This window comes from Lemur catta, chromosome 12, assembly GCF_020740605.2.
Source record: "Lemur catta isolate mLemCat1 chromosome 12, mLemCat1.pri, whole genome shotgun sequence".
In the NCBI taxonomy this organism is placed as follows: domain Eukaryota; kingdom Metazoa; phylum Chordata; class Mammalia; order Primates; family Lemuridae; genus Lemur; species Lemur catta.
In genome coordinates, this window is record NC_059139.1 from 64,539,449 (window position 1) to 64,560,519 (window position 21,071).

Genomic DNA, 21,071 nt, shown 5'->3' on the forward strand with positions numbered 1-21,071 from the left:
GGTATAGATCGCCCTGAGTTTGAGTTGAGGAGAGGCTTCCCAGCCAGGTGCACCTTTGCCTAGCCTCCCCTGCAGTGAGGTGGGGCCATGATGCCAAGTTCTGGCCGGTGGGCTGTGAGCAGAAGTCGTGCACACGAGTCCTGGGTCAGTCACGCCTTCTTGGAGCAAATGCCACCTGCCTGCATCTGGACTGTCGGGAGAGAGAGAAATAGGCTTCTATCATGTTTTCCTGTCTTTATTACGGCAGCTTAGCTTGTATCCTAATACGTGTGGATCACAGGACACAGGAGCTCCAACACAGGAGAGAGACAAGGAATCCCCAGAATGACAGTGAAGGGAGACCCCAGGTGGACAGCTCTGCCCTGACCTAGAGGCAGCCAGTCCAGATTGGAGCAGTGTAATTCTCCCCCTTGAGGACAGAAAGTCCAAATGGGCCTGAAGCAGATCCTTATCTGTGCTTCGCTTGCCTTGTGCTGATGACATTTCTGTTCTCCATGCCACACCCCTGGCCAGTTGAGGGGTGTGGTGTGCTTTGAGCTGCTCCTGCAAGCTGGGGGTGGGGCCATGCCGAGTTAAGCAGCAGAAATGCAGAACAGCCCACTCCCAGTGACCATGTTTCTGGGGGACACCCAGTGCCTGGTTCATACAATAGCCTTCTTGACCGTGGGGCACCCTGAGTTTCCAAGGACTCACTCAGGACCAGCCGCGGCTTCCCCAGAAGAGGCTTTGGAACACTCTCAGGGACACTGAAGCTGGCCCATGACTCAGAGTCCTTGTTCAGCTTATCTGCGCTTGGGATCATTCGTCTAACTGGGACAGTATTGCTCTTTCCTTTCACAGCTAACTTGGTGTTTTCTATTGCTTTTCAAAAGTGAAATGCATTGCTTAGGGATATTATAGAGTAAAACCATAAAGAAGTTTCAGAACAATTACAACAAAAATGAACTAGCAGTTACTTTTATGAAGGGAGGGAGGGAGAGAGGGAGGAAGGACTCTTGGGGAAGGACGCTTTGTGAGTACCTTAGAAACACCTCTTTATACGAGCTTTCTTTCTTAATCTGAGGTAGATACGTAGATGTTAAATAGAATTATACATTCTACACACTCTTCTATATGTCTAACACATTTTATAATATTTTTAAATAGGCTTAAATAGCCATGAAACTAATACATGTGTGACCAGGACTGGGATTTGAGAGAGGTGGAGCATGAGACATTTTGGCTTTTTAAACCATATACATGAATTGCCTTAATAAAATAGATTTTCTATGCCAGAAACAGGGTTGCAATGACAGTTAAGTCTAGGTTCTTGTCTTTGGGTATGTCTGAATCTGCCAAGAGACTGAGACAGATGATTAATGGCAATATAGCCTGATAAGAGTTGTGAAATACCTACATGCTCAGTGTTTCTGGATTACAGAAGAAAGAGCAATGACTTTTGTCAAAAAGCAGTGAGAAGAGAAGGTATATAGGGAAGGCTGTCTATAAATCAGGCATTGAAGAACAAGGAGGAGTTTGAAAGTAGAAGAAATGACAAGAAAAGGCACCTTGGGGAAGAAGCACAATGAACAAGGACATAGAAGTGTGAAAGAAAGTGCCGGCAAGTGGTCCAGAGTGGGTAAGGGACTATGTGTAACATTAGGGGGTGGCATTCATAGTATTGTGCAGTGTGTGACCTGCACAATCATCCACAGCAACCCTAGCTGAACAGAGTGCCGAGGGCCCACAAGGGAAAGAAGCCAAAAGTACAAGGACATTTAGGTGGGAAATGGAAAAATGCAATATGAAATTAAAAAGACTATTATTGAACCCTAAACATTATTCAGTAGGCTAATGCTGACATATTTATTTCAATATGAAATTTAAAAATTATATCAACCATTTGTACTCAGTGACAGCAGCATGTGTCAATACAATGGCAGGGACAAACAAGAATAAAGCTTTTCAAGTTGGCATATTTCACATTAATACCATTCCTTAAGGTCTCGAGAACATGAAAAAGAACTGGACAAAAATCATTGAGTCATCTATAGGTACTTCTTTATTAGAAAAGAAATTAACCATTTGCACCAGAGACTGCAGAATGAAATGAACTTAATCTTGTAATTCTAGAACAAACTTCATGGGAAGGGATTAAGGTTTCAAAGGGTGGGGCGGGTAAAAGGCAGACTCATTTAGGACAGTGTTTCTCAGATTTGGCTCTTTCATAGATACACTCTTGTGGGAGGGGGCTGCAAGTTTTCTATGATAATGCTTTACATTTTATGTTTTCATTTTGCTGGTAAATCTAAATTAACACATGGTTGTTTGGGATGACCTGGATAACTGTCTTAAACAGAGTGTTGCCACAGGACCCCGGCCTCTGTACTTGTGCCTCTGATCCAAGTGGCACCAAGTGAAAACCAACCATGCTTAACTTTTCATAGTTTCTCATTGAATCCTTAGACCCTTCACAGAATTGAACATTTCCTATGAGACGTGTGAGACAGCAGGGTTGAGAACACTGGTTCAGGGCAGTAATTCTCAGGGTGGGGTGGAGAGCTGCATGTAGTTTGAAAAAACACATCTGAAACACCCACTGATTGCACAACACAAACTCATGAAGTTGAACTCAGCAAAATGAAAATTTCAGCAGTAGCAGAAAACCAACTATAGATTCGTCCTGGGGGTGAGTGGGTGAGTGGGTCTGGCTAAACATGGTGGAGAAACACTGTCTTAGAGGTAGAGGTAGAGGCAGGCCCACACAGGGAGAACAATAAGAGACACATGCTAAAGGGAAAGAACAACTTTTGGGTCGGTGGGTGAATCTTAGGCCAGAACTTGTTGCAGCCTCCTGGAACCCAAAGGACTAATGCAGAAGAAAACCAAAATGGTCCATCAAAACCTTCTTGGGCCTGTGGTTAGGAGCAGGTGGGTTCACTTTTTTTAATACTGAGCCAAAAGAAGAAAAAAGCTCTTTGTGCCCAAAATTCCATCGACCAGTAAGTGCTGTCATCCTTTGTAACGCTGTTCAGCTCTGGAGGGAGAAGTCATCATGGGTACTGCTCTGCAAGGAAAGAAACAAGGAATTGGATCTTTCTGTAAGGCAAGTTATCCTCATGTCCCTTGCACTGCCAGGACAATTGTTCCTGCCATTTAAACACACTCTGTTACAGATGACCCTGAGGTACGGTTGCCTGCAAATCCTGACAGCAAAGCAAACGGAGAGACTTTCTGGGCATGGGGGACTCTCATGCCCACACCAAAACAGAGACACTTAGGGAAATGGTATTTTCCATCTGCTTCCATTCTTAATTAAGCCTAAATTGCTAAACATGTTCCAGAATAGGAAACATTTGGTACCGCTGCTAATTGGGTTTTGACTACTTTAAAGCTAACTCAGATACAGGGTTCACCTGCTGTGACGAGGTTGTAGAACTGTGATTAGAAGATATATAACATTGACTATTTTATTTCAGGGGACTCAGCTGTATTTTTTTCAGACTTTTTTTTCCTTCTGTTGTCATTCTAAGTAACCATCACAAATTATGTATATTCATCGCCCAAGGAATAAATCATTAATTAGTGGGCAACAGATACCTCTCAAAGAGCATTTTGATTAAAGAACCATTAATTTCTCCCTCGACTAAGAAACACTCAAGTCTCTCTGAGTATGAGTCAGTGGAACTGGCCTGTTTGGAAGCCAGCGAGCTCCGACAGTGCCAGGGAGCTGGCGGAGAAAGGAGATATCACAGTCCAAATGCACCCTGATTCCTTTCTAAAGACTTCATCACCCTGTGGTTTCCCACTGAGCCAAAGATCTCCTTTAGGTTACTGATTGTAGAAAATTTCATTTCAGTGTTTGGAAATACTATTAGATTGAGCTGTGTGAACATAGGTAAAGAAAAAAAAAATACCTCAATTTCACATTTCATTTCGAATAAATCCAAATTGCCTACCATGCTCCGGCTCCTGCCCACGTTTCTTACCACGCCTCCTTCTCAATCTGTTCTCCCTCTCTTTCTGTTCCTTGAACATTTCTTACTTTTTGCCACCTCAGAGCCTTTGCACTTGCCATTCCCTGGGCCTGAAAAGTTCTTCTGCTTCATCTTTAGTAGCTGTCATCATCTTGGCAAACAGCTCTCAGCTCAACCAGCCCCTCCCAAGGAAAGCCCTCCCTTATCATATTAGCCAAATTTGCTCCCCACCTCCCCACACGTTCTAACACATGGTTCTTTTTGTTTCAGGAATAACTCACTTGTTTATTATCTGTCTACTGCTCACTGCTCTAGAATACGAGTTCCATATTATCTTTTTTGTATCACTATATTCCCAGAGCCTAGTGCAGTGTCTGGCACAAAGTCAATGCAAAATAAATATCTGCTAAATGAAGGTTGAGTCAAAGGATTCCTCCCATTGACATCATTAATCCCTTTATAAAAGGCAAAATTCACAAATGATTAATGCCACACTTCCTCAGATCACCCCAAATCGTTCTTTCCCTAGCCAGAATGCCATGCTACACTATAATAAACCACAGCAGTGGAATCCACTGTCTCCCAGTGTGTGGGGCCCGGCGTGTCACCTGCCACTCACCTGCAGTTACTGCAGAGCTCCAATCTGCTCTAGGCGAGTCACCAGCTGCCCGTTCTCTTGCAGAGTTACTAGATCACTGCATCCACCTATACACTCCTTGCCAAAAAACACTCGAGGCACCTGAAAAAGCAAACAACCCAGGACACTGAAGGCATTTAATTACTAGATTACAAAGAATATTTTTATCCTTCTTCTAAATATTTCCTGTGATTCCAAACTTTTCAAATCACGTTACAGCCTCCTTACAGGACAGAACTTTCTTACTGTTATGAAGGTAACATTATTAAAGAATGTTTCTAAGACAGGATATTTTTCAAATCGAGTACGCTGTGCACGAGATTGTCCAACTTGTCAGAGGTATTTAATAAAAATTTCACTCTATAGAAACATGTTTCAGGGAGAGAATTTTGATTGGCTGAAGTCAGACCACCCTGATTGAAATCTGGTTTCTCTGCAGCCGGGCCCACACCTGAGACTGTACGCCAAGCCACAGCAATCAGGAAGGAATTCGTGTCTCAGTGCAGCTGGAAAAGTATTTGCATTAAGTCTCTGCCCCCGATTTCTAAGTCCAGGGTTTATTAAATGGAGTCATCTCTGTCTATTGTTAAAACACAGGTAAGCTCTGTCCTCCAGTAGGGGAGAGTCTGATTTTCCTTTAATCCATCCTAAGGTGTTTCAGTGCTGCAGCTCTGGGACCACGGACATCACCTGCTTTAGCTTCACACCTGGTGCACTGGAGCCAAGGCAAGCCCAGCGGCCACGGTCATTGCACCTGCTGAATGAGTTTCTTTCCAGTCACACACTCCCTCCCTACTGCTAGGTGCAGGCACATTCCAGAGGGCTTTTAGAATCCGGACAGAAGGAAGTCCCCTCGCTGGGGCTCAGACAATTCCCAGGCTCAGGGTGTTACCCAAGGGCTGACTGGCAGTGAGTGCCTGACAAGCACCCCGTGGGTCACCTGGGTGATCAGAAGCTGCAGCCCCTCTCCCCAGACACCAGGGTCACACCAGAGAAGATGGGAGTGGTGGAAGGCAGAAAGCAGTGAGAATATTTTTCGAAGCTTTTGATGTTCCTCAGGAGGTATAATTTAAGTTGTTTAAAAAGTGAGAAAGATAAGAAAGGGGGCTGAATTATTGTGGATAAGGTCCTGCAGTATTTTTATTCAGAAGGGGGTGTGGGTGGAAGTAGACTTTAAAAAATAAAGGCTAAAAATTAAAAAGCAATCTCATACTGCATTTTCACAGCTATTTCCTGTACCCTAAGAGTGGGAAGAAACCCGTGTGGCTCCGTGCAGCGAGTGTGCCCCGCTACGTCCCATCCGGTAACAGAAGATGCTGTCTCCACCTGCAGCACCGGCTGTGCACGAGGCTTTGCAAATGGGAGGCGTCATCAACGTGACCCTGTTTTTATCTGCAAGAAAGGCTGCAGAAAGACAGGGTGGGAAACTTAAATTTTTTCCTGGATCCTGGACATTATTTGAGAGAAAACAAAGCTTCCCCTAAGCAAATTGTTCAGACCTTTCAGCTTCTATCTCCCCAGTAACACTTGGCTGTGGTCAGTTATAACAGGAAACATAACAGGATCCTCGTGTTATCGTAACGTAATTCTACTGCAGAGCTCCTTTTGTTTAAGGACTTACCTAATTAAATAAAAATCATCTGAGCTTTAAACAAGGATGCAATGTATTTATTCTTGAATTTCTGTATTTTCAGAAAGAACTGAGTAATCGTCCCTACTTACTTCCACAGTTTGCCAAGTCTCCCCCTCGGGCCAGGGTGCTTGCCTGGGGCTTGAGTTAACTCGGTTGTTGAGAACGCCCTGAGCAGCAAGGAGTCCTCTCCTTAGAGGTTCTCCAGCTTGAAAGCGCATCAGAACCACGGAAGGGCTTGTTAAAACAGATTCCTCTTCCCTCTCGCCTTCAATTTCTGATCCGGGAGATTTGGGTTGGGGGCCAAGATTTTGCATTTCTAACAAGTTCCCCGGTGTTGCTGCTGCTGCTCCTAGGATCCGGTTTGCAAACCGCTGGTCTACACTGAGCAGCCACCTATTCCTCTCAGGGTAACTGAGGCTTTGAACAACCGCAGCTCTATAGCTGCCTCAGCCTCCTGAGACAGACCCTGAAATGTGATCAGGCTGTCCCCAGGGTGGAGTTTTGTGCACACCATCTAGCAAAGAAGCCGGTTTCACTTGAAAGCTGAAAGGCCCCTTTGTCCTCACACCCACTGTCTAGTCTGGAGAACAGCAAAACTGCCTTAAATCCCACCGATTAACATCACCCCTAACGGGGACCGAACTACAGGCCGCACAGGACAGCACTGGAGCCTGTGGCGATGAAACAGGAAGCACAGAGGCACTGTTGGTTCCGCTGCGGAAAGCAGAGGAAACACCCACTGCTGCCTCCCTTCCTGGCCTCGTGCCCCTCCCTGGAGGACCTTGAGCCTGTTGCTGTCAAAGGAGAGGAAGGACAGCCGCCGCTGCCTTAAGACTGGGTTTGGTGGTAGTGGGGCCCTTACTGTCCGGGAGTTGGTTTCCCAGCCTCAGCTGGGCAGCATCTTCTGTACTCTAGAGGGTTACTCAGATGTAACTCCTCACAGCTGTTTCCCAGCACTCCTCACCACTTCCTCAGCTACCTCCCTCCCTGGTATGAGCCAACATCTTTCACCCAATTTACCACTATAGCCTCCAAATGCTACCCAGCTTCAACCCCGCCCTGGCCCTCCTACCGTCTCTTCTTCCCACGGCTGCCAGAGTGATCCTTTCAAAACTGAGATCGAGTCACTCTTCTGCTCAGAACCCACCAGTGGCATCTCATCTCACATTGAGTACAAGCCATCGTCCTTAGGATAGTTTGAAAGGCCTTCCTGACCTATCTCCCATTATCTTTCAGATCTCATCTTCTCTAACTCTCCTAATTAACTCAATGCTCCAGCCATACTGGCCTCCTTGCTATTCCATGAACATGCCAGGCACTTCTACCACAGGACCTTTGCACCTGCTGTTCCCACTGCCTAGAATGCCCTACCCCTAAATTCTTATATGCTTTTCTCTCACCTCCTGTAGAGATCTACTCAAATGTTCCCTTCTCAGCAAGGCCCAGATGTCTCCACTTAAAACTGTATCCTATTGCCTACTCCTTCCCTCCCTTTCCTACTTAAGTTTTCTTCATAGTAAATAGGGAAATGGGAAGTGTCATGTGCTATTTTATTTATAACATTTATTGTTTGTCTCCCCCACTAGAATGTAGGTTCAAAAATGGCAGGAATTTTCATTTTTTTTTTTTCATGGTTGTGTTTCCAATGTCCAGAAAAGTGCCTGGTACATAGTAAGTGCTTAAAAATATGTGTTGTATCCAGCAAATTCATCCTTTAAATATGCAGGACAAATACTTTCTCAGACAAACAATATTTGAGGGAATTTGTTCCTAATAGAACTGCCTTGCAAGAAATGCTCAAAGAAGTTGTTCAGGGAGAAGGAAAAACGATATAGGACAGAAATTCAGATCTATGTGAAGAAAAGAGCATTGGAGAAGAAATAAATGAAGGTACCGACCTAGGAGCTGTGGCTCTAGCAAAACCAAAGCAGTCTTCTCCAAGTACATGGCCTGAATGAAAGCACAAGTTTCTGTAACCAGTCAAGTCCTGCTGATCTCCTACTACATCCACAGGGCCATAGGCCATTACAGGATAATTAAGACAGAAACTGCCCTCAATTTCTTTGACTCTAAACAATTCACTGTTGGGGATCATCCAGCATACAACTTTAAAGGATTTGTTCTTCCTCTTGGAAGATTGCATTCGGGACTCAAGAATCTATGAAAAATGTCTTTAAAAAATTAAAAACAAACTTAAAAGGCCACTACAAGAAATATTATTGCTTTACAAAGAGAAGGAAAATATTTGTTAAATGAATGCATGAAGAGGTTTGCTTTACCTGCTAGAGATCAGATGCTGTTGGGCTGAGAACAGTAGTTCCCTAACTGTGTTGCAAATTGGACTCAAGCAGGGGGCGTTCAAACTACTGATGCTTGGCTCCCACCTCCAACACTGTGATTTAATTGGTATGGGGCATAATTTGGGCATGAGGATCATTTTAAAAGCTCCCCAGGTGATTCTAATGTGTAGCAAAGTTTGGGAGGCACTGGCTAAGAGGGACCCAGGGTGGGGGCCCTGGCGGGGCCTGTGGTCGCCTTTGCACTGGCCTGGAGCCTGTGTAGCTGGTGGTCCCACTAAGCCAGCAGAGCCTCTCTCACCACTGTGTCTGCTCCAGGACCTCGGCTTGCAGCAATAGGGTAACACATCTAGCCTCCCTCTGTACCGAAATGCTGCTTTCTTATTGGAGAGAAGGGGAGAGACCAACTCCATGCTTTATACTCAGAACCCAGAGAAAACCTCACAAGTCAAACCAAACCCAAACTGAAACAGGATATTTGCTTCTGCCAACATTATGTCCTAGAATGTGCATCCTGAAAGGGAATTTAGGTGAGCTGGTGGGATATTTCTCACCCCAGAATCGATACAGGTGATCTGGTTGGCAGACTATCCTACCAGGACTCTGAGGGCGGGAAGTCTTTTCAGGCGGAGGACAGCAGTTCTTAGAGGGTCCCATGTTCTATGCTTAGCAAAGGGGACTTTCAGGTCACCTACTTCAGTCTGGTCTTGCAGCTGGCATTTTTGAGGGTCACAGAGACGGTGACTTGCCCGGATCACACGGGAAGCCACTGTGAGAGCCAGGCCAGAACTCTGACCTACCGACTCCCTACTCTGACCGGCCTGGAAACAACCGTAATCAATTTAGAGCAACGGGCAGATAATGATGCATTCCATTTTTCCAGTGGGAGGAGTCAGATAAGAGAAATAGATAAGATAGATAAATTAGGTTAAGGTTACAAAAAGCCTACAGAAAAGATTGAGGGCAGTAAATCCCACTTGGCCACACAAAAGCAGAATAAAGCCTGCACTTAGCCATGCTGGATAAGAGAAAGGTACAGGTCACATCCGGCCCCTCCAGCCCGCCTTCCACCCCCAGCCCTGGTGGCTGAAAATTGTCATTTTACAGCAGTGCTTAAAACAAAGACTCCAGATGACTCCTCAGAGACTCCCAGACAAGCTGCGGGCCCGCTGACTGTGACACACAGCGCTCATCAGCTGTGCTGCTTTCTCTGCTCTGAGGGGACCTGTGGCTGCAGGCCAGCCGCTCATTCGAGTGACCAGTGTCTTCTCTCAGGCGCCCTCCCCCACACCCTGCAAAGCCCTCCAGACGCCTTGAACAACGGAACCCTGGCGGTGTCGTAGAGAAAGACACAGCCCCAAGGAGAAAAAGCCACCCGGGAGCCTTTTAAAACTAACCCCCACACTCACCGTTCTTGCTCCTGTGAGCCGCTGCAGATAATCTTGAATCTCGTTTGCATCGCTGTTGGCTGTGATATCGACAAATTCCAGAAACCCTGGTTTGAAGGGCAATTGACTGAGGATCTCTTGGGTCCTTCTGCAGTAGGGGCAGGTGGGTTTGATGAACACGACCACCTTCCCAGGCTGGATTTTGCCGTTCACAAACTCCTGAGCCATGCTGACAGGCTGTCCTCTCCCAGGGAGGAGTCCTCAATTGCAGGTATTGCTTGGGGTGTTGAACGAGGCCCCGGCCAGCTGGCTCTCTTTAGTAAGGAACCTCCCTGGAGGAGGAGTTAGCCTGGTAGCATGCTCGAGTTTTAAAGGGACAGCTCCAAAGGCATTTCTGTGGTATAATTCACTGGCACTGCTGTGAATGCACACTCGCTATTTTGTTGTTAGTAGCTATGGCCAGGATGCCCTTGCTATCCTCAGACCTTTGGGGAGTGCCTGCCCTTTGACGGGGATCAGAGTTAAGTCACCCCCTGGGGAAGCACAGACCAGCCTCAGGGAGGGGGACGTGGAGGCAGTGACCTCGTAGAGCCAATGCTTTGCCTCCCTTCTTGGAGATATGGTTGGACTTAAAAATGCAAACAGATTCACTCAAGAAACAGAGTGCTCTGAAATCTCTTTAGAGGAAATGAATCGAAATTGTGACTTGGCGCCCCACGTGGAGGTTTCTTCCAGGGTGTTTGTTGTTGTGACTGTCTTAATGGAATTCATTCTAAGTAGTTAAAAATCTGAAGATTGCACAAAAGAATCTGGACTTGCAACTTCTCTGTGAAAAGTCAGGTCAGACAGCACAGAGCATGAATTCTTTAGTGGCAGCAGCTGGGGCTGAGTAGCTGCTGTCCCCTTTGGATGGGGGCAGACAGTGGCTCCGGTTGCTCCGTGTCCCACCTGGTAGGCCCACACCCTTGAGACACCTGCTTCACGCCTTAAGCATGTGACTCGGTGACCCTTAAACAGCCGTTTAGTATGGAAGCAAACTCCAAGGGAGCCCCTGACTCCAAACTACAGACTAAATGCGGATCTTTCCTCTGACCCTGTGTTTTCCCCATTTGTGTAACAACCCCGACCCCGTGTTGACCTCCAGTGTCCGAAGGCGCGAGGTGGGGGCCCCAGGGTGCCCACTCTCCCTCCCGCAAAGCCAACGTCTTCTACTCCCAGGTCCAGTTCTGACCCCTCCAGTGTGTGGTAAGTTAAATAAACAAATCAAGGAAAAACTCTCTCCTTTAAAAGTGGATCATCGTTTTCTCCATGAATTTTTACACTGAAATCAGAGTATTTTCAAAGAGGTGGGGCCGGAGCCAGAGCAGGACACCACCACTGTCACGTGGGTGGAATCCCAAGCATAGTGGGATAGAGAGGAGGGAAGAAAAGTGACTCTAATTGGTACTAAAATTAAAATGGCAGAAGGAGAAGCCCAGATTCGGAGTCACGGGGAGGCAGCTGAGTGAGATCTCTGTTGACAGCAAGCATGTGGCGGGGCTGGGGACTGGAGGTGGCTTGTCAGGCCAGGGCTCGGGGCTCCCCGGCCCACAGCTTCACTTCCCTCCAGAACAAGCTCAGGGGCAGAGTCCTGTCTCCCCTCATCTTTTCCTTCCTTTCTCTCAGACTCCTGTGGCCGGTCCCCTCCCAGAGGGCCCCGTGGGGCCCAGGGTCTCTTCAGGGCCCTGCAGGCTGCCGCCTCAGGTTCTCTTGGCCAGGGTCATCCCGTGGCTGTACCTGGCTGTTCCCTCGGAGCCTTTCTCTGACAGCCGATGAGCGCTGTGTGTCACAGTCAGCAGGCCCCACAGCTTGTCTGGGAGTCTCTGAGGAGTCATCTGGAGTCTTTGTTTTAAGCACTGCTGTATAATGACAACTTTCAGCCACCAGGGCTGGGGGTGGAAGGCGGGCTGGAGGGGCCGGATGTGACCTGTACCTTTCTCTTATCCAGCATGGCTAAGTGCAGGCAAAATTCTTACGCGGTTGAGACAGAATACGCAGATACACAGGAAGAATAAAGAGCTCATGCTGCAATTAGCAGCGGGAGGAAGAGAACTTCCAGAGGGCTCCAGTGGTCTACAAGGTCAAATCTGGCAAAGTAGGCAAGTCAGGAAAAACGTGGAAAGTGTTCATTCGTGGCCAGGTTTTTCCAGCACTCATCAGCCTGTGGGTACAAGTGAGAGCACATTGATAGTGACAGCACATATTTCACCGGCTTGTCGCCAACCATCTGCATAGCAGGACTGCCTCTCCCCTGAAAAATGCCCTCACCTCCCCCTAGGTATTTCTGGGAGTGCCTGCGTGTCCCACACCAGCCCCAGGAGAGTCCGCGTGTGCTCACACACACACCCCTTTCTGTCCACAGCCCTGGAGGACGGGCCGCTGCAGTCCCCACAGTGACGCCCCATGGGAATGCCCCTGAGGTCCACGCTGAGTTTCACCTCCTGATGTGCCAAAGCTACCAGCCTTCGTGATGTCAGTGCAGCAGAGCTTTCTTTGCTCTGAATTTTTCACTGAGCGGAAGCCTCAGCATTTTCTGAGAAATGGAGAGGACACCGTGCCTCTGCCATCTGTTGGTACCGCATGTCTCTCATGGTGCCTCGTGGCCATCTGTCCTGAGGTTGAGAGAGTCCCTGGGGCTGAGAGAGTAGAGACCCCCACCCCCCAGCCTCTGCCCCAGGTACCCAGACCTGCAGGTGACCCTATGCAAACAGGTCCTTCGGGAGGTTTACTCCACCAGCTTACCAAAACCTCCACCCGGGCTTCTGGGCGAGGCTCAGTCGGCACACCTGGCTCCCAGGTGTTTTAGCAATGCAGATAAGGGTCAGGATTGGTGTTGGCCAGAGGAGTTTCAGCAGAATGGTTGATAAGGAGGGCAGACTGCAATGCCATTGATATGAGCAGAGAGTGGGAGGTGGGTAAAGTACAGGCAGCAAGCGTGATAGCAAGTTTCGTGAAAGGGCGGAGGCAGGAATGCAGGAAGGGAAGGTGGTGGTGGTGATGTGGTTCTTAATAAGGGAGACATGTGAGCATAGTCACACATGCTGAGGAAAAAGAGGCAGCAGGAAGGGAGAAACTAGTAACAGACACTGAGAAGAGAAAGGCTCTAAGGGAACAGCCAGGTACAGCCACGGGATGAGTGACCAAGAGAACCTGAGGCGGCAGCCTGCAGGGCCCTGAAGAGACCCTGGGCCCCACGGGGCCCTCTGGGAGGGGACCGGCCACAGGAGTCTGAGAGAAAGGAAGAAAAAGATGAGGGGAGACAGGACTCTGCCCCTGAGCTCGTTCTGGAGGGAAGTGAAGCTGTGGGCCAGGGAGCCCCGAGCCCTGGCCTGACAAGCCACCCCCAGCCCCACCACATGCTCGCTGTCAACAGAGATCTCACTCAGCTGCCTCCCCATGACTCTGAATCTGGGCTTCTCCTTCTGCCATTTTAATTTTAGTACCAATTAGAGTCACTTTTCTTCCCTCCTCTCTATCCCACTATGCTTGGGATTTCACCCACGTGACAGTGGTGGTGTCTTGCTCTGGCTCCGGCCCCACCTCTTTGAAATAACGCAGATCCTGGGGCTTGATCTTCTTGCTGTATACGAAAGACCTTGTGTCCACACATGGCCCCAGCTACCACCTTTTCACTGATGAGCACCACATGGATTTTTCCTGCCTGGACCTCGCTCCTAAGCCTCAGGGGTGGAGATCTCATTGCCTCCGGAGAAGGCCCGCCTGGGAATCCCTCAGGCCCCTCAGCCTCTGTGGGACCAAAACTGAAGCTACCCTGAAGCTTCGCTCTTTCTTCCGTACTTGCTCATCCTCCTGCAGGTACCGGGACCTGCCCCTGTCGTCCAGGGCAGAACCCTGGCAGAACCCTGCGGCACCTGCCCGGCCCTCCGCTTTCCCTTATGCAGAGTGGCCAATCCCTAGCAAGTGTGCGCCCGAGTCCCTCCTGCCCCAGCTGGTCCCCGCACTCATCCGTTCCTTACTCGATCTTGTGGAGCCTCCGCCCGGCCTCCCTGCGCGCCCCACACTGCTGCTGGGCGATCTTTGAAAATGCAACCCCTACCGCGTTCTCTCTTAAAACCTGTCCACGTTTCTCCAGCACAAAATCCAGATGCCCTAGTGGGGACGTGGCCCTCGTGATTGGTCCTCCCTGCCATTCCCCACATTTCTCCTTTCCTCCGCTATGTGGGCTCTGAGCCGTTTCCACTGTTTGCAGCTGACACCTTGGCGGCTTCGGACTCGCTGCTGGCTGTGTCCGGGCTGCCCCTCCGTCCCGTCCCCGCGGGGCTGACTCCTGCCGGGTGCAGACTGGTGGGAGCTCCTCCAGGAAGTACCCCCCAAACACACCTCTTTCCCCCACTGGAGGGGGGGGCCCTCAGCTGAGCTCACACTACAAGCTGCGCCCTGACTCATCACATAAGTGATGAATCTTTATTATTATTATTTTTTTTATTAATTTTCTGTCATCTACAGGGAGCTCCTTGAGGGCAGGGAAAGAGCCCTCATTCCTGCATTAGGAGAGCCCAGCAGGTGAACGACACACGCTGGGCCTTACCTGGGCGCCCACGTGTCCTCGCAACAGACGTTTATGAATCAGCTACTCTGGGCCGGACACAAAGGTTACATCCAGCCCCAGGCCTCAGGACTTTATAGCCTAGTGGGTGACACAGATGTGGAAAACATACACAAGTGTTGTAAAGTATTCTAGGCGGTGTAACAGAAGTACGTGTGGGCACTAGGTGACCAAAAGAGAGCAGTCAGGCCCCCCTGGAGGGCGGTTAGGGAAAGGGCCCATAACAAGGCGAGATGGCTGAACCTTGCAAGGGGAGAGGAAGTTTGTGAGTCTGCAAGGACGGCAGGACCACTGCAGGCAGAGGGAGTGGCGAGGGCAAGAACAATGTACGTGGTACTAGGCGCTGGGTGCGGTTTGACGCGGGGCAGAGACACTGGAGGGCAGGCAGCTCACAGGGCCCTTCGCCCCTGAAGACTGAGGCTGTGCACGGAGGCGGTGGGGAGCCTCATAGGCGTGTTTTAGTGGGTACTGTTTTGCCGTTACGTGTTTGATGTATTGATGACTGGGTCACATCTCCTCACATTACAACGAGCTCCTAAACGGTGTGCTCACAGAAGGGCTCTGTGGAGGGGCAGGGATGCTTTGGAGCAGGCAGACCTCCCAGGTCCCTCCACGCTCACCCGGGGCCCAGCCCTGACTCGCACAGAGGCTTGAATCGGTGCAAAGGGGCAGCCCTGGGGATGGGGTGGGCTTCCCTGGCTCAGATCGCCCCTCAGGACTCCTGACTAATCACGACTGCCCTTGGCTAAGATGGTGCTAAGATCGTGCTACTGCACTCCAGCCTGGGTGACAGAGTAAGACCTTGTCTCCAAAAAAGAAAAAGAAAGAAAGGAACAGAATACCCACTTAAAACTCGTTTTGATTAGAGGAGTTCATTTTCCTCATCTTTGGGGAAGTCTGGGCATAGTTGGCAGAGACTCTGTGAGCCCTGGGCTCTGGGCTATCATCTCTGAGGTTCTCTTGGCCCTTCCTTCAGGATTGTAAGTTGGCGGCAGCTGGCCTACACATCCGGTCCTCACACACCTGTGCTCAGAGGTAGGGGCCAGAGGTGGCACAGGAGGGCATTCCTCCAGCAGACTTCCCATCTACACTCTGAGCCGGGACTGGTTCACATGCCCCCCACCCCCCCCAACCAGTGTCTCTCTTCCCTAACCCCCTGCAGCGTGCCTGGTCCCTGCGTTCCCTGGGCCAGCAGGAAGCGAAAGCATGGCTGCTGGGTACTCAGTGTCACTCTTGGTCACATGTGGCACTCCGATTCTGTTGTCTTCCACTCCCATTACCTTCAAGGGCAGGGGTCCACTTTTCGCTGCTGCATTCTTCCCACGGCAGCTACACCAGAAGTGAGGGGGTTTCTCCACTAGTTAATCACTCCCGTAGCTCTCAGGATGCGCTTGGCTATCAGGGCCAGAAATCTCAATGCAAACTGGTTTAAATAGTAATATTCAAAAAACCAAAAGTCCCAAGTAGGATTGGCTTCAGGACTGGCATGATCTGGTGGCTCCAGCTGCATTTCTGGGCCCCTTTCCCTGTGCTGGGTCCTCGCTCAGCCTGATCGGGGAGTGCCTCATCTCTGTGAACGGCTCATCCAGAGGAAGTGAGAAAGGGTTATTTTGAAGTGTTTCCACAGCTAACCTCACCTTGTGTTACTGGTGAAAATTGCTTCACAGGCTCATTCCTAACCCAAAGATTAGCCCAAGGGTTGCCCCTTTTGGAGAAAGAAAGGCCCATCCCTGGAGTGGAGATGGTTTCAACTTCTCCTGAGGGGGGAGCACTAATGGGGGGGGGTATGGATTCCTGTGCAAACAGGAATTCTCCAGGAAGGAAGAGGAAAATGGATGTTGGGCAGGAGATCAATGACAAGTAAAAACCATTTCAGGTCAGTTTCCTGCAGCTCCACCTGTCTGAGTATGTGTAGACCACCTCTGGAAGGACACACGGGAAACAAGTAGCAGAGTCTGCCCCTTGTGGAATGACTCAGGGACCAACTGCAGGGCAGGTATACTTCCTGCATGCCTTTTGTGCTGCTTTCTGTTTGCTTGTTATCATATACATACATTGATTCCACAAACTAGGCAAAAGGCATGCCAAAGCAGTGAGATGGAACAGGACCCTTAGAGCACAGGAAAAATCAAACAAATTTACCTTTTTAATGTCACAGGCTCTCACTGAGGTACAAAATCCAAATCCCCCTTTCGCCCCAGCAGGAGTGGGGTGCAGGGGTGGTGGGGAGCTATCCCACCCTCGGCTTGGTCCTGTGGGGCAGAGGAGGGAGGATGAATGAGGACGCTCACAGGCAAGCCACGTGCTGGAACCAGGCTGTCTGGGGGCAGGAGGCAGAGCAGAGACCGGAATGCACGCAGCCTTCCACCTGCTCGACCTGCTGCCTAAAGGAATCTCTCACCCACGTCCTCAGTCATGAGAACATTCCAGAAGGCTTGGAACCTGCCACTGGCCTTCTCCCCAACCAGACCTCCTGCAAAGGCTTGTAGAGGAAAACTCACCCCATTCAAGGATGAGTAGTCAGAAAGGAGCCACACGAGATCTATGTGCAGACACGCAAGAACAGAAGCAGGAACAGAAGACGCGTTGCCATGGTACTGCAGGCACATGTACAAACAATAGTGACTCTGAAACCTGAGAATGACCCAAACATTGATGAATAAGAAATTATTTACACAAATCATGGCACATCTATATAACTATTTTGAAGCCATTTAAAATAATGAGTTATATCTGTATATGCTAATATAGAAAGATATTCAAGATATATAATTTTAAGTGATTTATTTATGAAATAGGCAATATAGGAACATAGTACAGAATTCTAATACTACAGAAGGGTATGCAGTGAAAAGAAAGTTTCTCTTTTACCCTGTTCCCAACTATTCAGATCCACTTACCAGTGGCAACCACTATTCCCACTGTTCCCAGATAATTTTTAAAAATTCAATAATATTTCTTGGACTAGGATATATCATTGATTTTTTTTTAAAAAAAAGTAAAGTCAGAACAGTGTGTGATTCTGTATGTGTAAAATTTAGAAGATTGTAAATATATTTTCAGGTGTATGTATATAATATATATATAATATGTTACATGTATACACACTACAATACATAAAATCAATATATATTGTTCTTTTCTGAAAAGAGATTTTGGACCCTATTAATCAATCAACTAACTAATTTCCCCAATCATTTTAGAGGAAAATGACTGGCAGTCAGATGGGGGTAGGGTTTTTTTATATTCCATTCTCCTTTGTTGAATATTTACCATATGCCCGTTCACTTTTATGTTTAATTTTTTATTTACTTAAAGTAGTGATTGGGAAGGAAGGAGGTGAAGACACCAGTTCAGACTAGTGTCTCAAGAACTTTGGCAGGAGAAAGAAAGAGCTAGAACAATAGCTTAAAGGAATAGCAGGTTGAGAAAAGTATCTTTAGAGCAAGACTTGACTCTGTTTGCTTTTTTCTTTTTGCAGAGAAAGCAACCAGCTTGGGGTGGGGAGAGAGAGAGAGAGAAAGAGAGAGAGAGAATGCATGATGGAGCAAGGTCACAGGCAGAGCTGGAGGGAGGGGACAGGCCAGGCAGCCGGGTTCCCCTGGGTGAGAAGGAGAGGCACATCTTCAGAGGGAGCGCTGGGGTAGGGGACAGACGGGAGGGCTCAGTGGCCACAGTATGGGCCCCAGGGGACAAGGGATTCCAGACTGTGCACACTTGTCCAAAACAGCCAATTGTGGGTTCCAGGCTGGAGAAGGGGCAAGTGGAGCCAGGAGAAGATGAAGAAAGAGCAGAATGGGCAGGTGTAAAAGTCAGAATGAAGTCGAAAAACTGGTTTGGTGGCAGGGATTAAAAACATAATAATATAAAAAAAAGTTATGATCAGTGACAGGACATTCAGGCTCGTAAGCAAGCACTCACTGGCTGCTCGGCTGCATGACCAAATATGTGCAACAATGTCAGAAATGCTGAAACAAAGTAATAAAAGCTTTTTTTAAAAAATCAGTTTCAAGCTTTTCTTGGGAAACACGACTTTGGTTAAAATGACCCCACAACTAAATGAGGTCTATTTAACAAGGGAGGTGTACTTCTAGAGGAAAACAAACCACTCAGGCTGATAAGTTACCAATGCATCAAAACATTAAATTAGTATTATTTATTTATTTATTTTGGTTTAAAACAACATGGATTTATTGTCTTACACTTATCTAGTTTGGAAGTCCGAAATGGGTCTCACGGTGCTAAAATCAACATGTCAACAAGGACATGTTCCTTTGTGGAGTCTTTAGGGGTGAATCCATCTCCTTGCCTTTCCACATTTGCTGGTTTGTGGCTCATTTCCTCCATCTTCAAAGCCAGTAACAGTGGGTAGAGTTCTCACGTCATATCACTCCGGCCTTAGTATTTTGTGTGTCGGGTGTACAGGTGTACGCCTGCCTTACACAGAAGTAACAGCTATATTCATGCACATCTGGTTGCAAAAAAAAATGTATTCAACACAGCTGAGGTGCTCAAAGGAAATGAATCACTTAGGGATGGAACATCTTTACTTAGAAAGGACAGCTTGTCCCACCCAGAAACAATCTCTGGGTACAAGTGTAGATGGAGCTGTCATTTGGAATGACTTGTCAAAAGAGCTTTTAGGTAAAACTAAAAGAAGCCGAAACTGGAAAGTAAAAATCTGAGCTAATAGTAACTATGGAATGACATCACCAGAAAGTTCAGGAAATGAATCGGGAGGAAACAGCAGCCTCTCAGCCCTTCCTCATCCAGGGATCTCTCTTCCATCCCTTTCCACTTAGCGCCATTTCCCACGTGATAACCTTCACGTTTCACTGTGCCACAGAATATGAGGCTCAATTCAAGGACTGTCACACAGATAGATGAGAAGTATATTTATAAGAAAAATGTTCTCCATTGGGCTTCTGGTTAATAAATTTTGGCACATCCAAATGGTGGAAGAGGACGCAGTTGGTAATAAAAACAGGAAGGAGGAAGACATGGAGGCGCCGAGGTTTCTAGTGTCTAAAATGCAAAGTGCAGAACCATGTGTATAGGACAATGTCTTTTGTGTGAAGATAAAGGTCTAGGGTATGAGAGTATTACATGTGTGTGTGAGTACAGTTATATATGAATGAGATATATCTCTATATCCTAACGTGAAATATTTCTAAGTGAAAAACATACTAAGTTTTTAAGTTGCAAAGTAATATCTACATCTAAAAACTGACAAAAATAATACATGTGCATAGATCCATGCGCTGTGTAGGCTGTGAACACCGGGCCGACTGGAAGGACCTTGTTACCTGTGAGGAAGAGTGGACGTGGGAGGATGGTGCAGGCTTTTAGATTTGCTCTGTAAACGTCTATATTATTTGAAACTTGTACAATAAAGATATATTCATATATTACTTATGTAAGAAAATAAAAACAAGAAAGACCAAAAATGAAAACTATGTGATCAACTCTTTGATCCCCTCATGGGAAACCAGAAAAACCACAAAGGAGGTAATTCAGCTGTGAGGTAACACAGCCAGGTCCACCAATCCGTGGCCACACTGGGTGTCATGGAAGGAAGAGGGAACAGGAAGCTTGGTAGCTATACCAGGCCCACGTGCCTCACTTCTATGAAGAGACTGAGCTTGAACGTCCAGCTCAAAAGGACTTCATCCTTCAGTAGCTCCAGGGCAGGGGTGGAAGGGAACAATGGCAACATTATAGGGGTTACTGAAGAGAGTAATCACATTTTTCGGGAGACTATGGAATTTTAGAACTTCCTCTTTGGACTCTAAATTACTAAAAAATTGAACGGCTTCTGGAGAGGGCAGATTGTTCCTCTGTAGCTGGGGACGCCTCAGGAGCGGGAGACCAAGCCAAGGCCCTGTGGGCAGAGGGGGTGGTGGTGAAGCACAGCCCTTGGTGGAACGTCTTAACCACACAGTCTCTGAGGGTCTTCTGCCCAGGGTGAGAGCTGCTTACCTGACTCTAATTGGGTTCCCAAGAACCCTGAGGCAAATGACAACCTGAGAACAGGTGAAGGCTACAAGTCAGTCTTCTAAACCCCCTATTAAAAATCTGGGGAAAGGAAGGTTAGAAATATCTGTGCAGTTGGGGGGGCCAAGATGGCAGACTAGAAACAGCCTGTACACATTAAACTTGTCAGTTTAATGGCAGATCATGGAGGAAAGGCGTTTCCATCCAGTGGTTTTAAAGAAGAGGGTAGAATTGAAATGTGGTGTGTGGAAAAATGAGAACGTGTGAAAAGACCCAACAGAGCCAAAGGGGTGATGCAGGAAGGCCAGGAGAGGAGCTGTTGGCAGCAGGTGTTCTAAAAGGAACTTTGGGATCCAAAGCTCTGAAGTTTTCCATGGGAGGTGGACATAAAGGCCTCCCCTTCCTCCTCCAGGACATCTTCAGTGAAGCTGAAACTTGTTCCCTAATGCTTTTGTGTGGGTGGCTTCTCTCCTCCACCCTTCCTCGTTAGAAATTTTTTTAAAGTCACTTGTTCATCGTTACAAAACTCATATAAACGTGTGTACTTCCTTTCATGCCTG

The 21,071-nt window shown here is 47.8% G+C and overlaps 1 protein-coding gene across 1 annotated transcript; it reads right to left on the reverse strand.

Annotated features, from left to right (window-relative positions):
• Positions 1-2,018: 2,018 nt before the first annotated feature.
• GLRX (glutaredoxin) lies at positions 2,019-10,222 on the reverse strand. The gene is made up of 3 exons (XM_045566368.1): positions 9,933-10,222; positions 4,576-4,695; positions 2,019-3,046 (listed from the first exon to the last, which is right to left on the reverse strand). Exons 1-2 carry the CDS (start codon positions 10,137-10,139, stop codon positions 4,582-4,584), a joined length of 321 nt encoding a protein of 106 aa, XP_045422324.1. The 5' UTR covers positions 10,140-10,222; the 3' UTR covers positions 2,019-3,046; positions 4,576-4,581.
• Between the last annotated feature and the right edge of the window lie 10,849 nt (positions 10,223-21,071).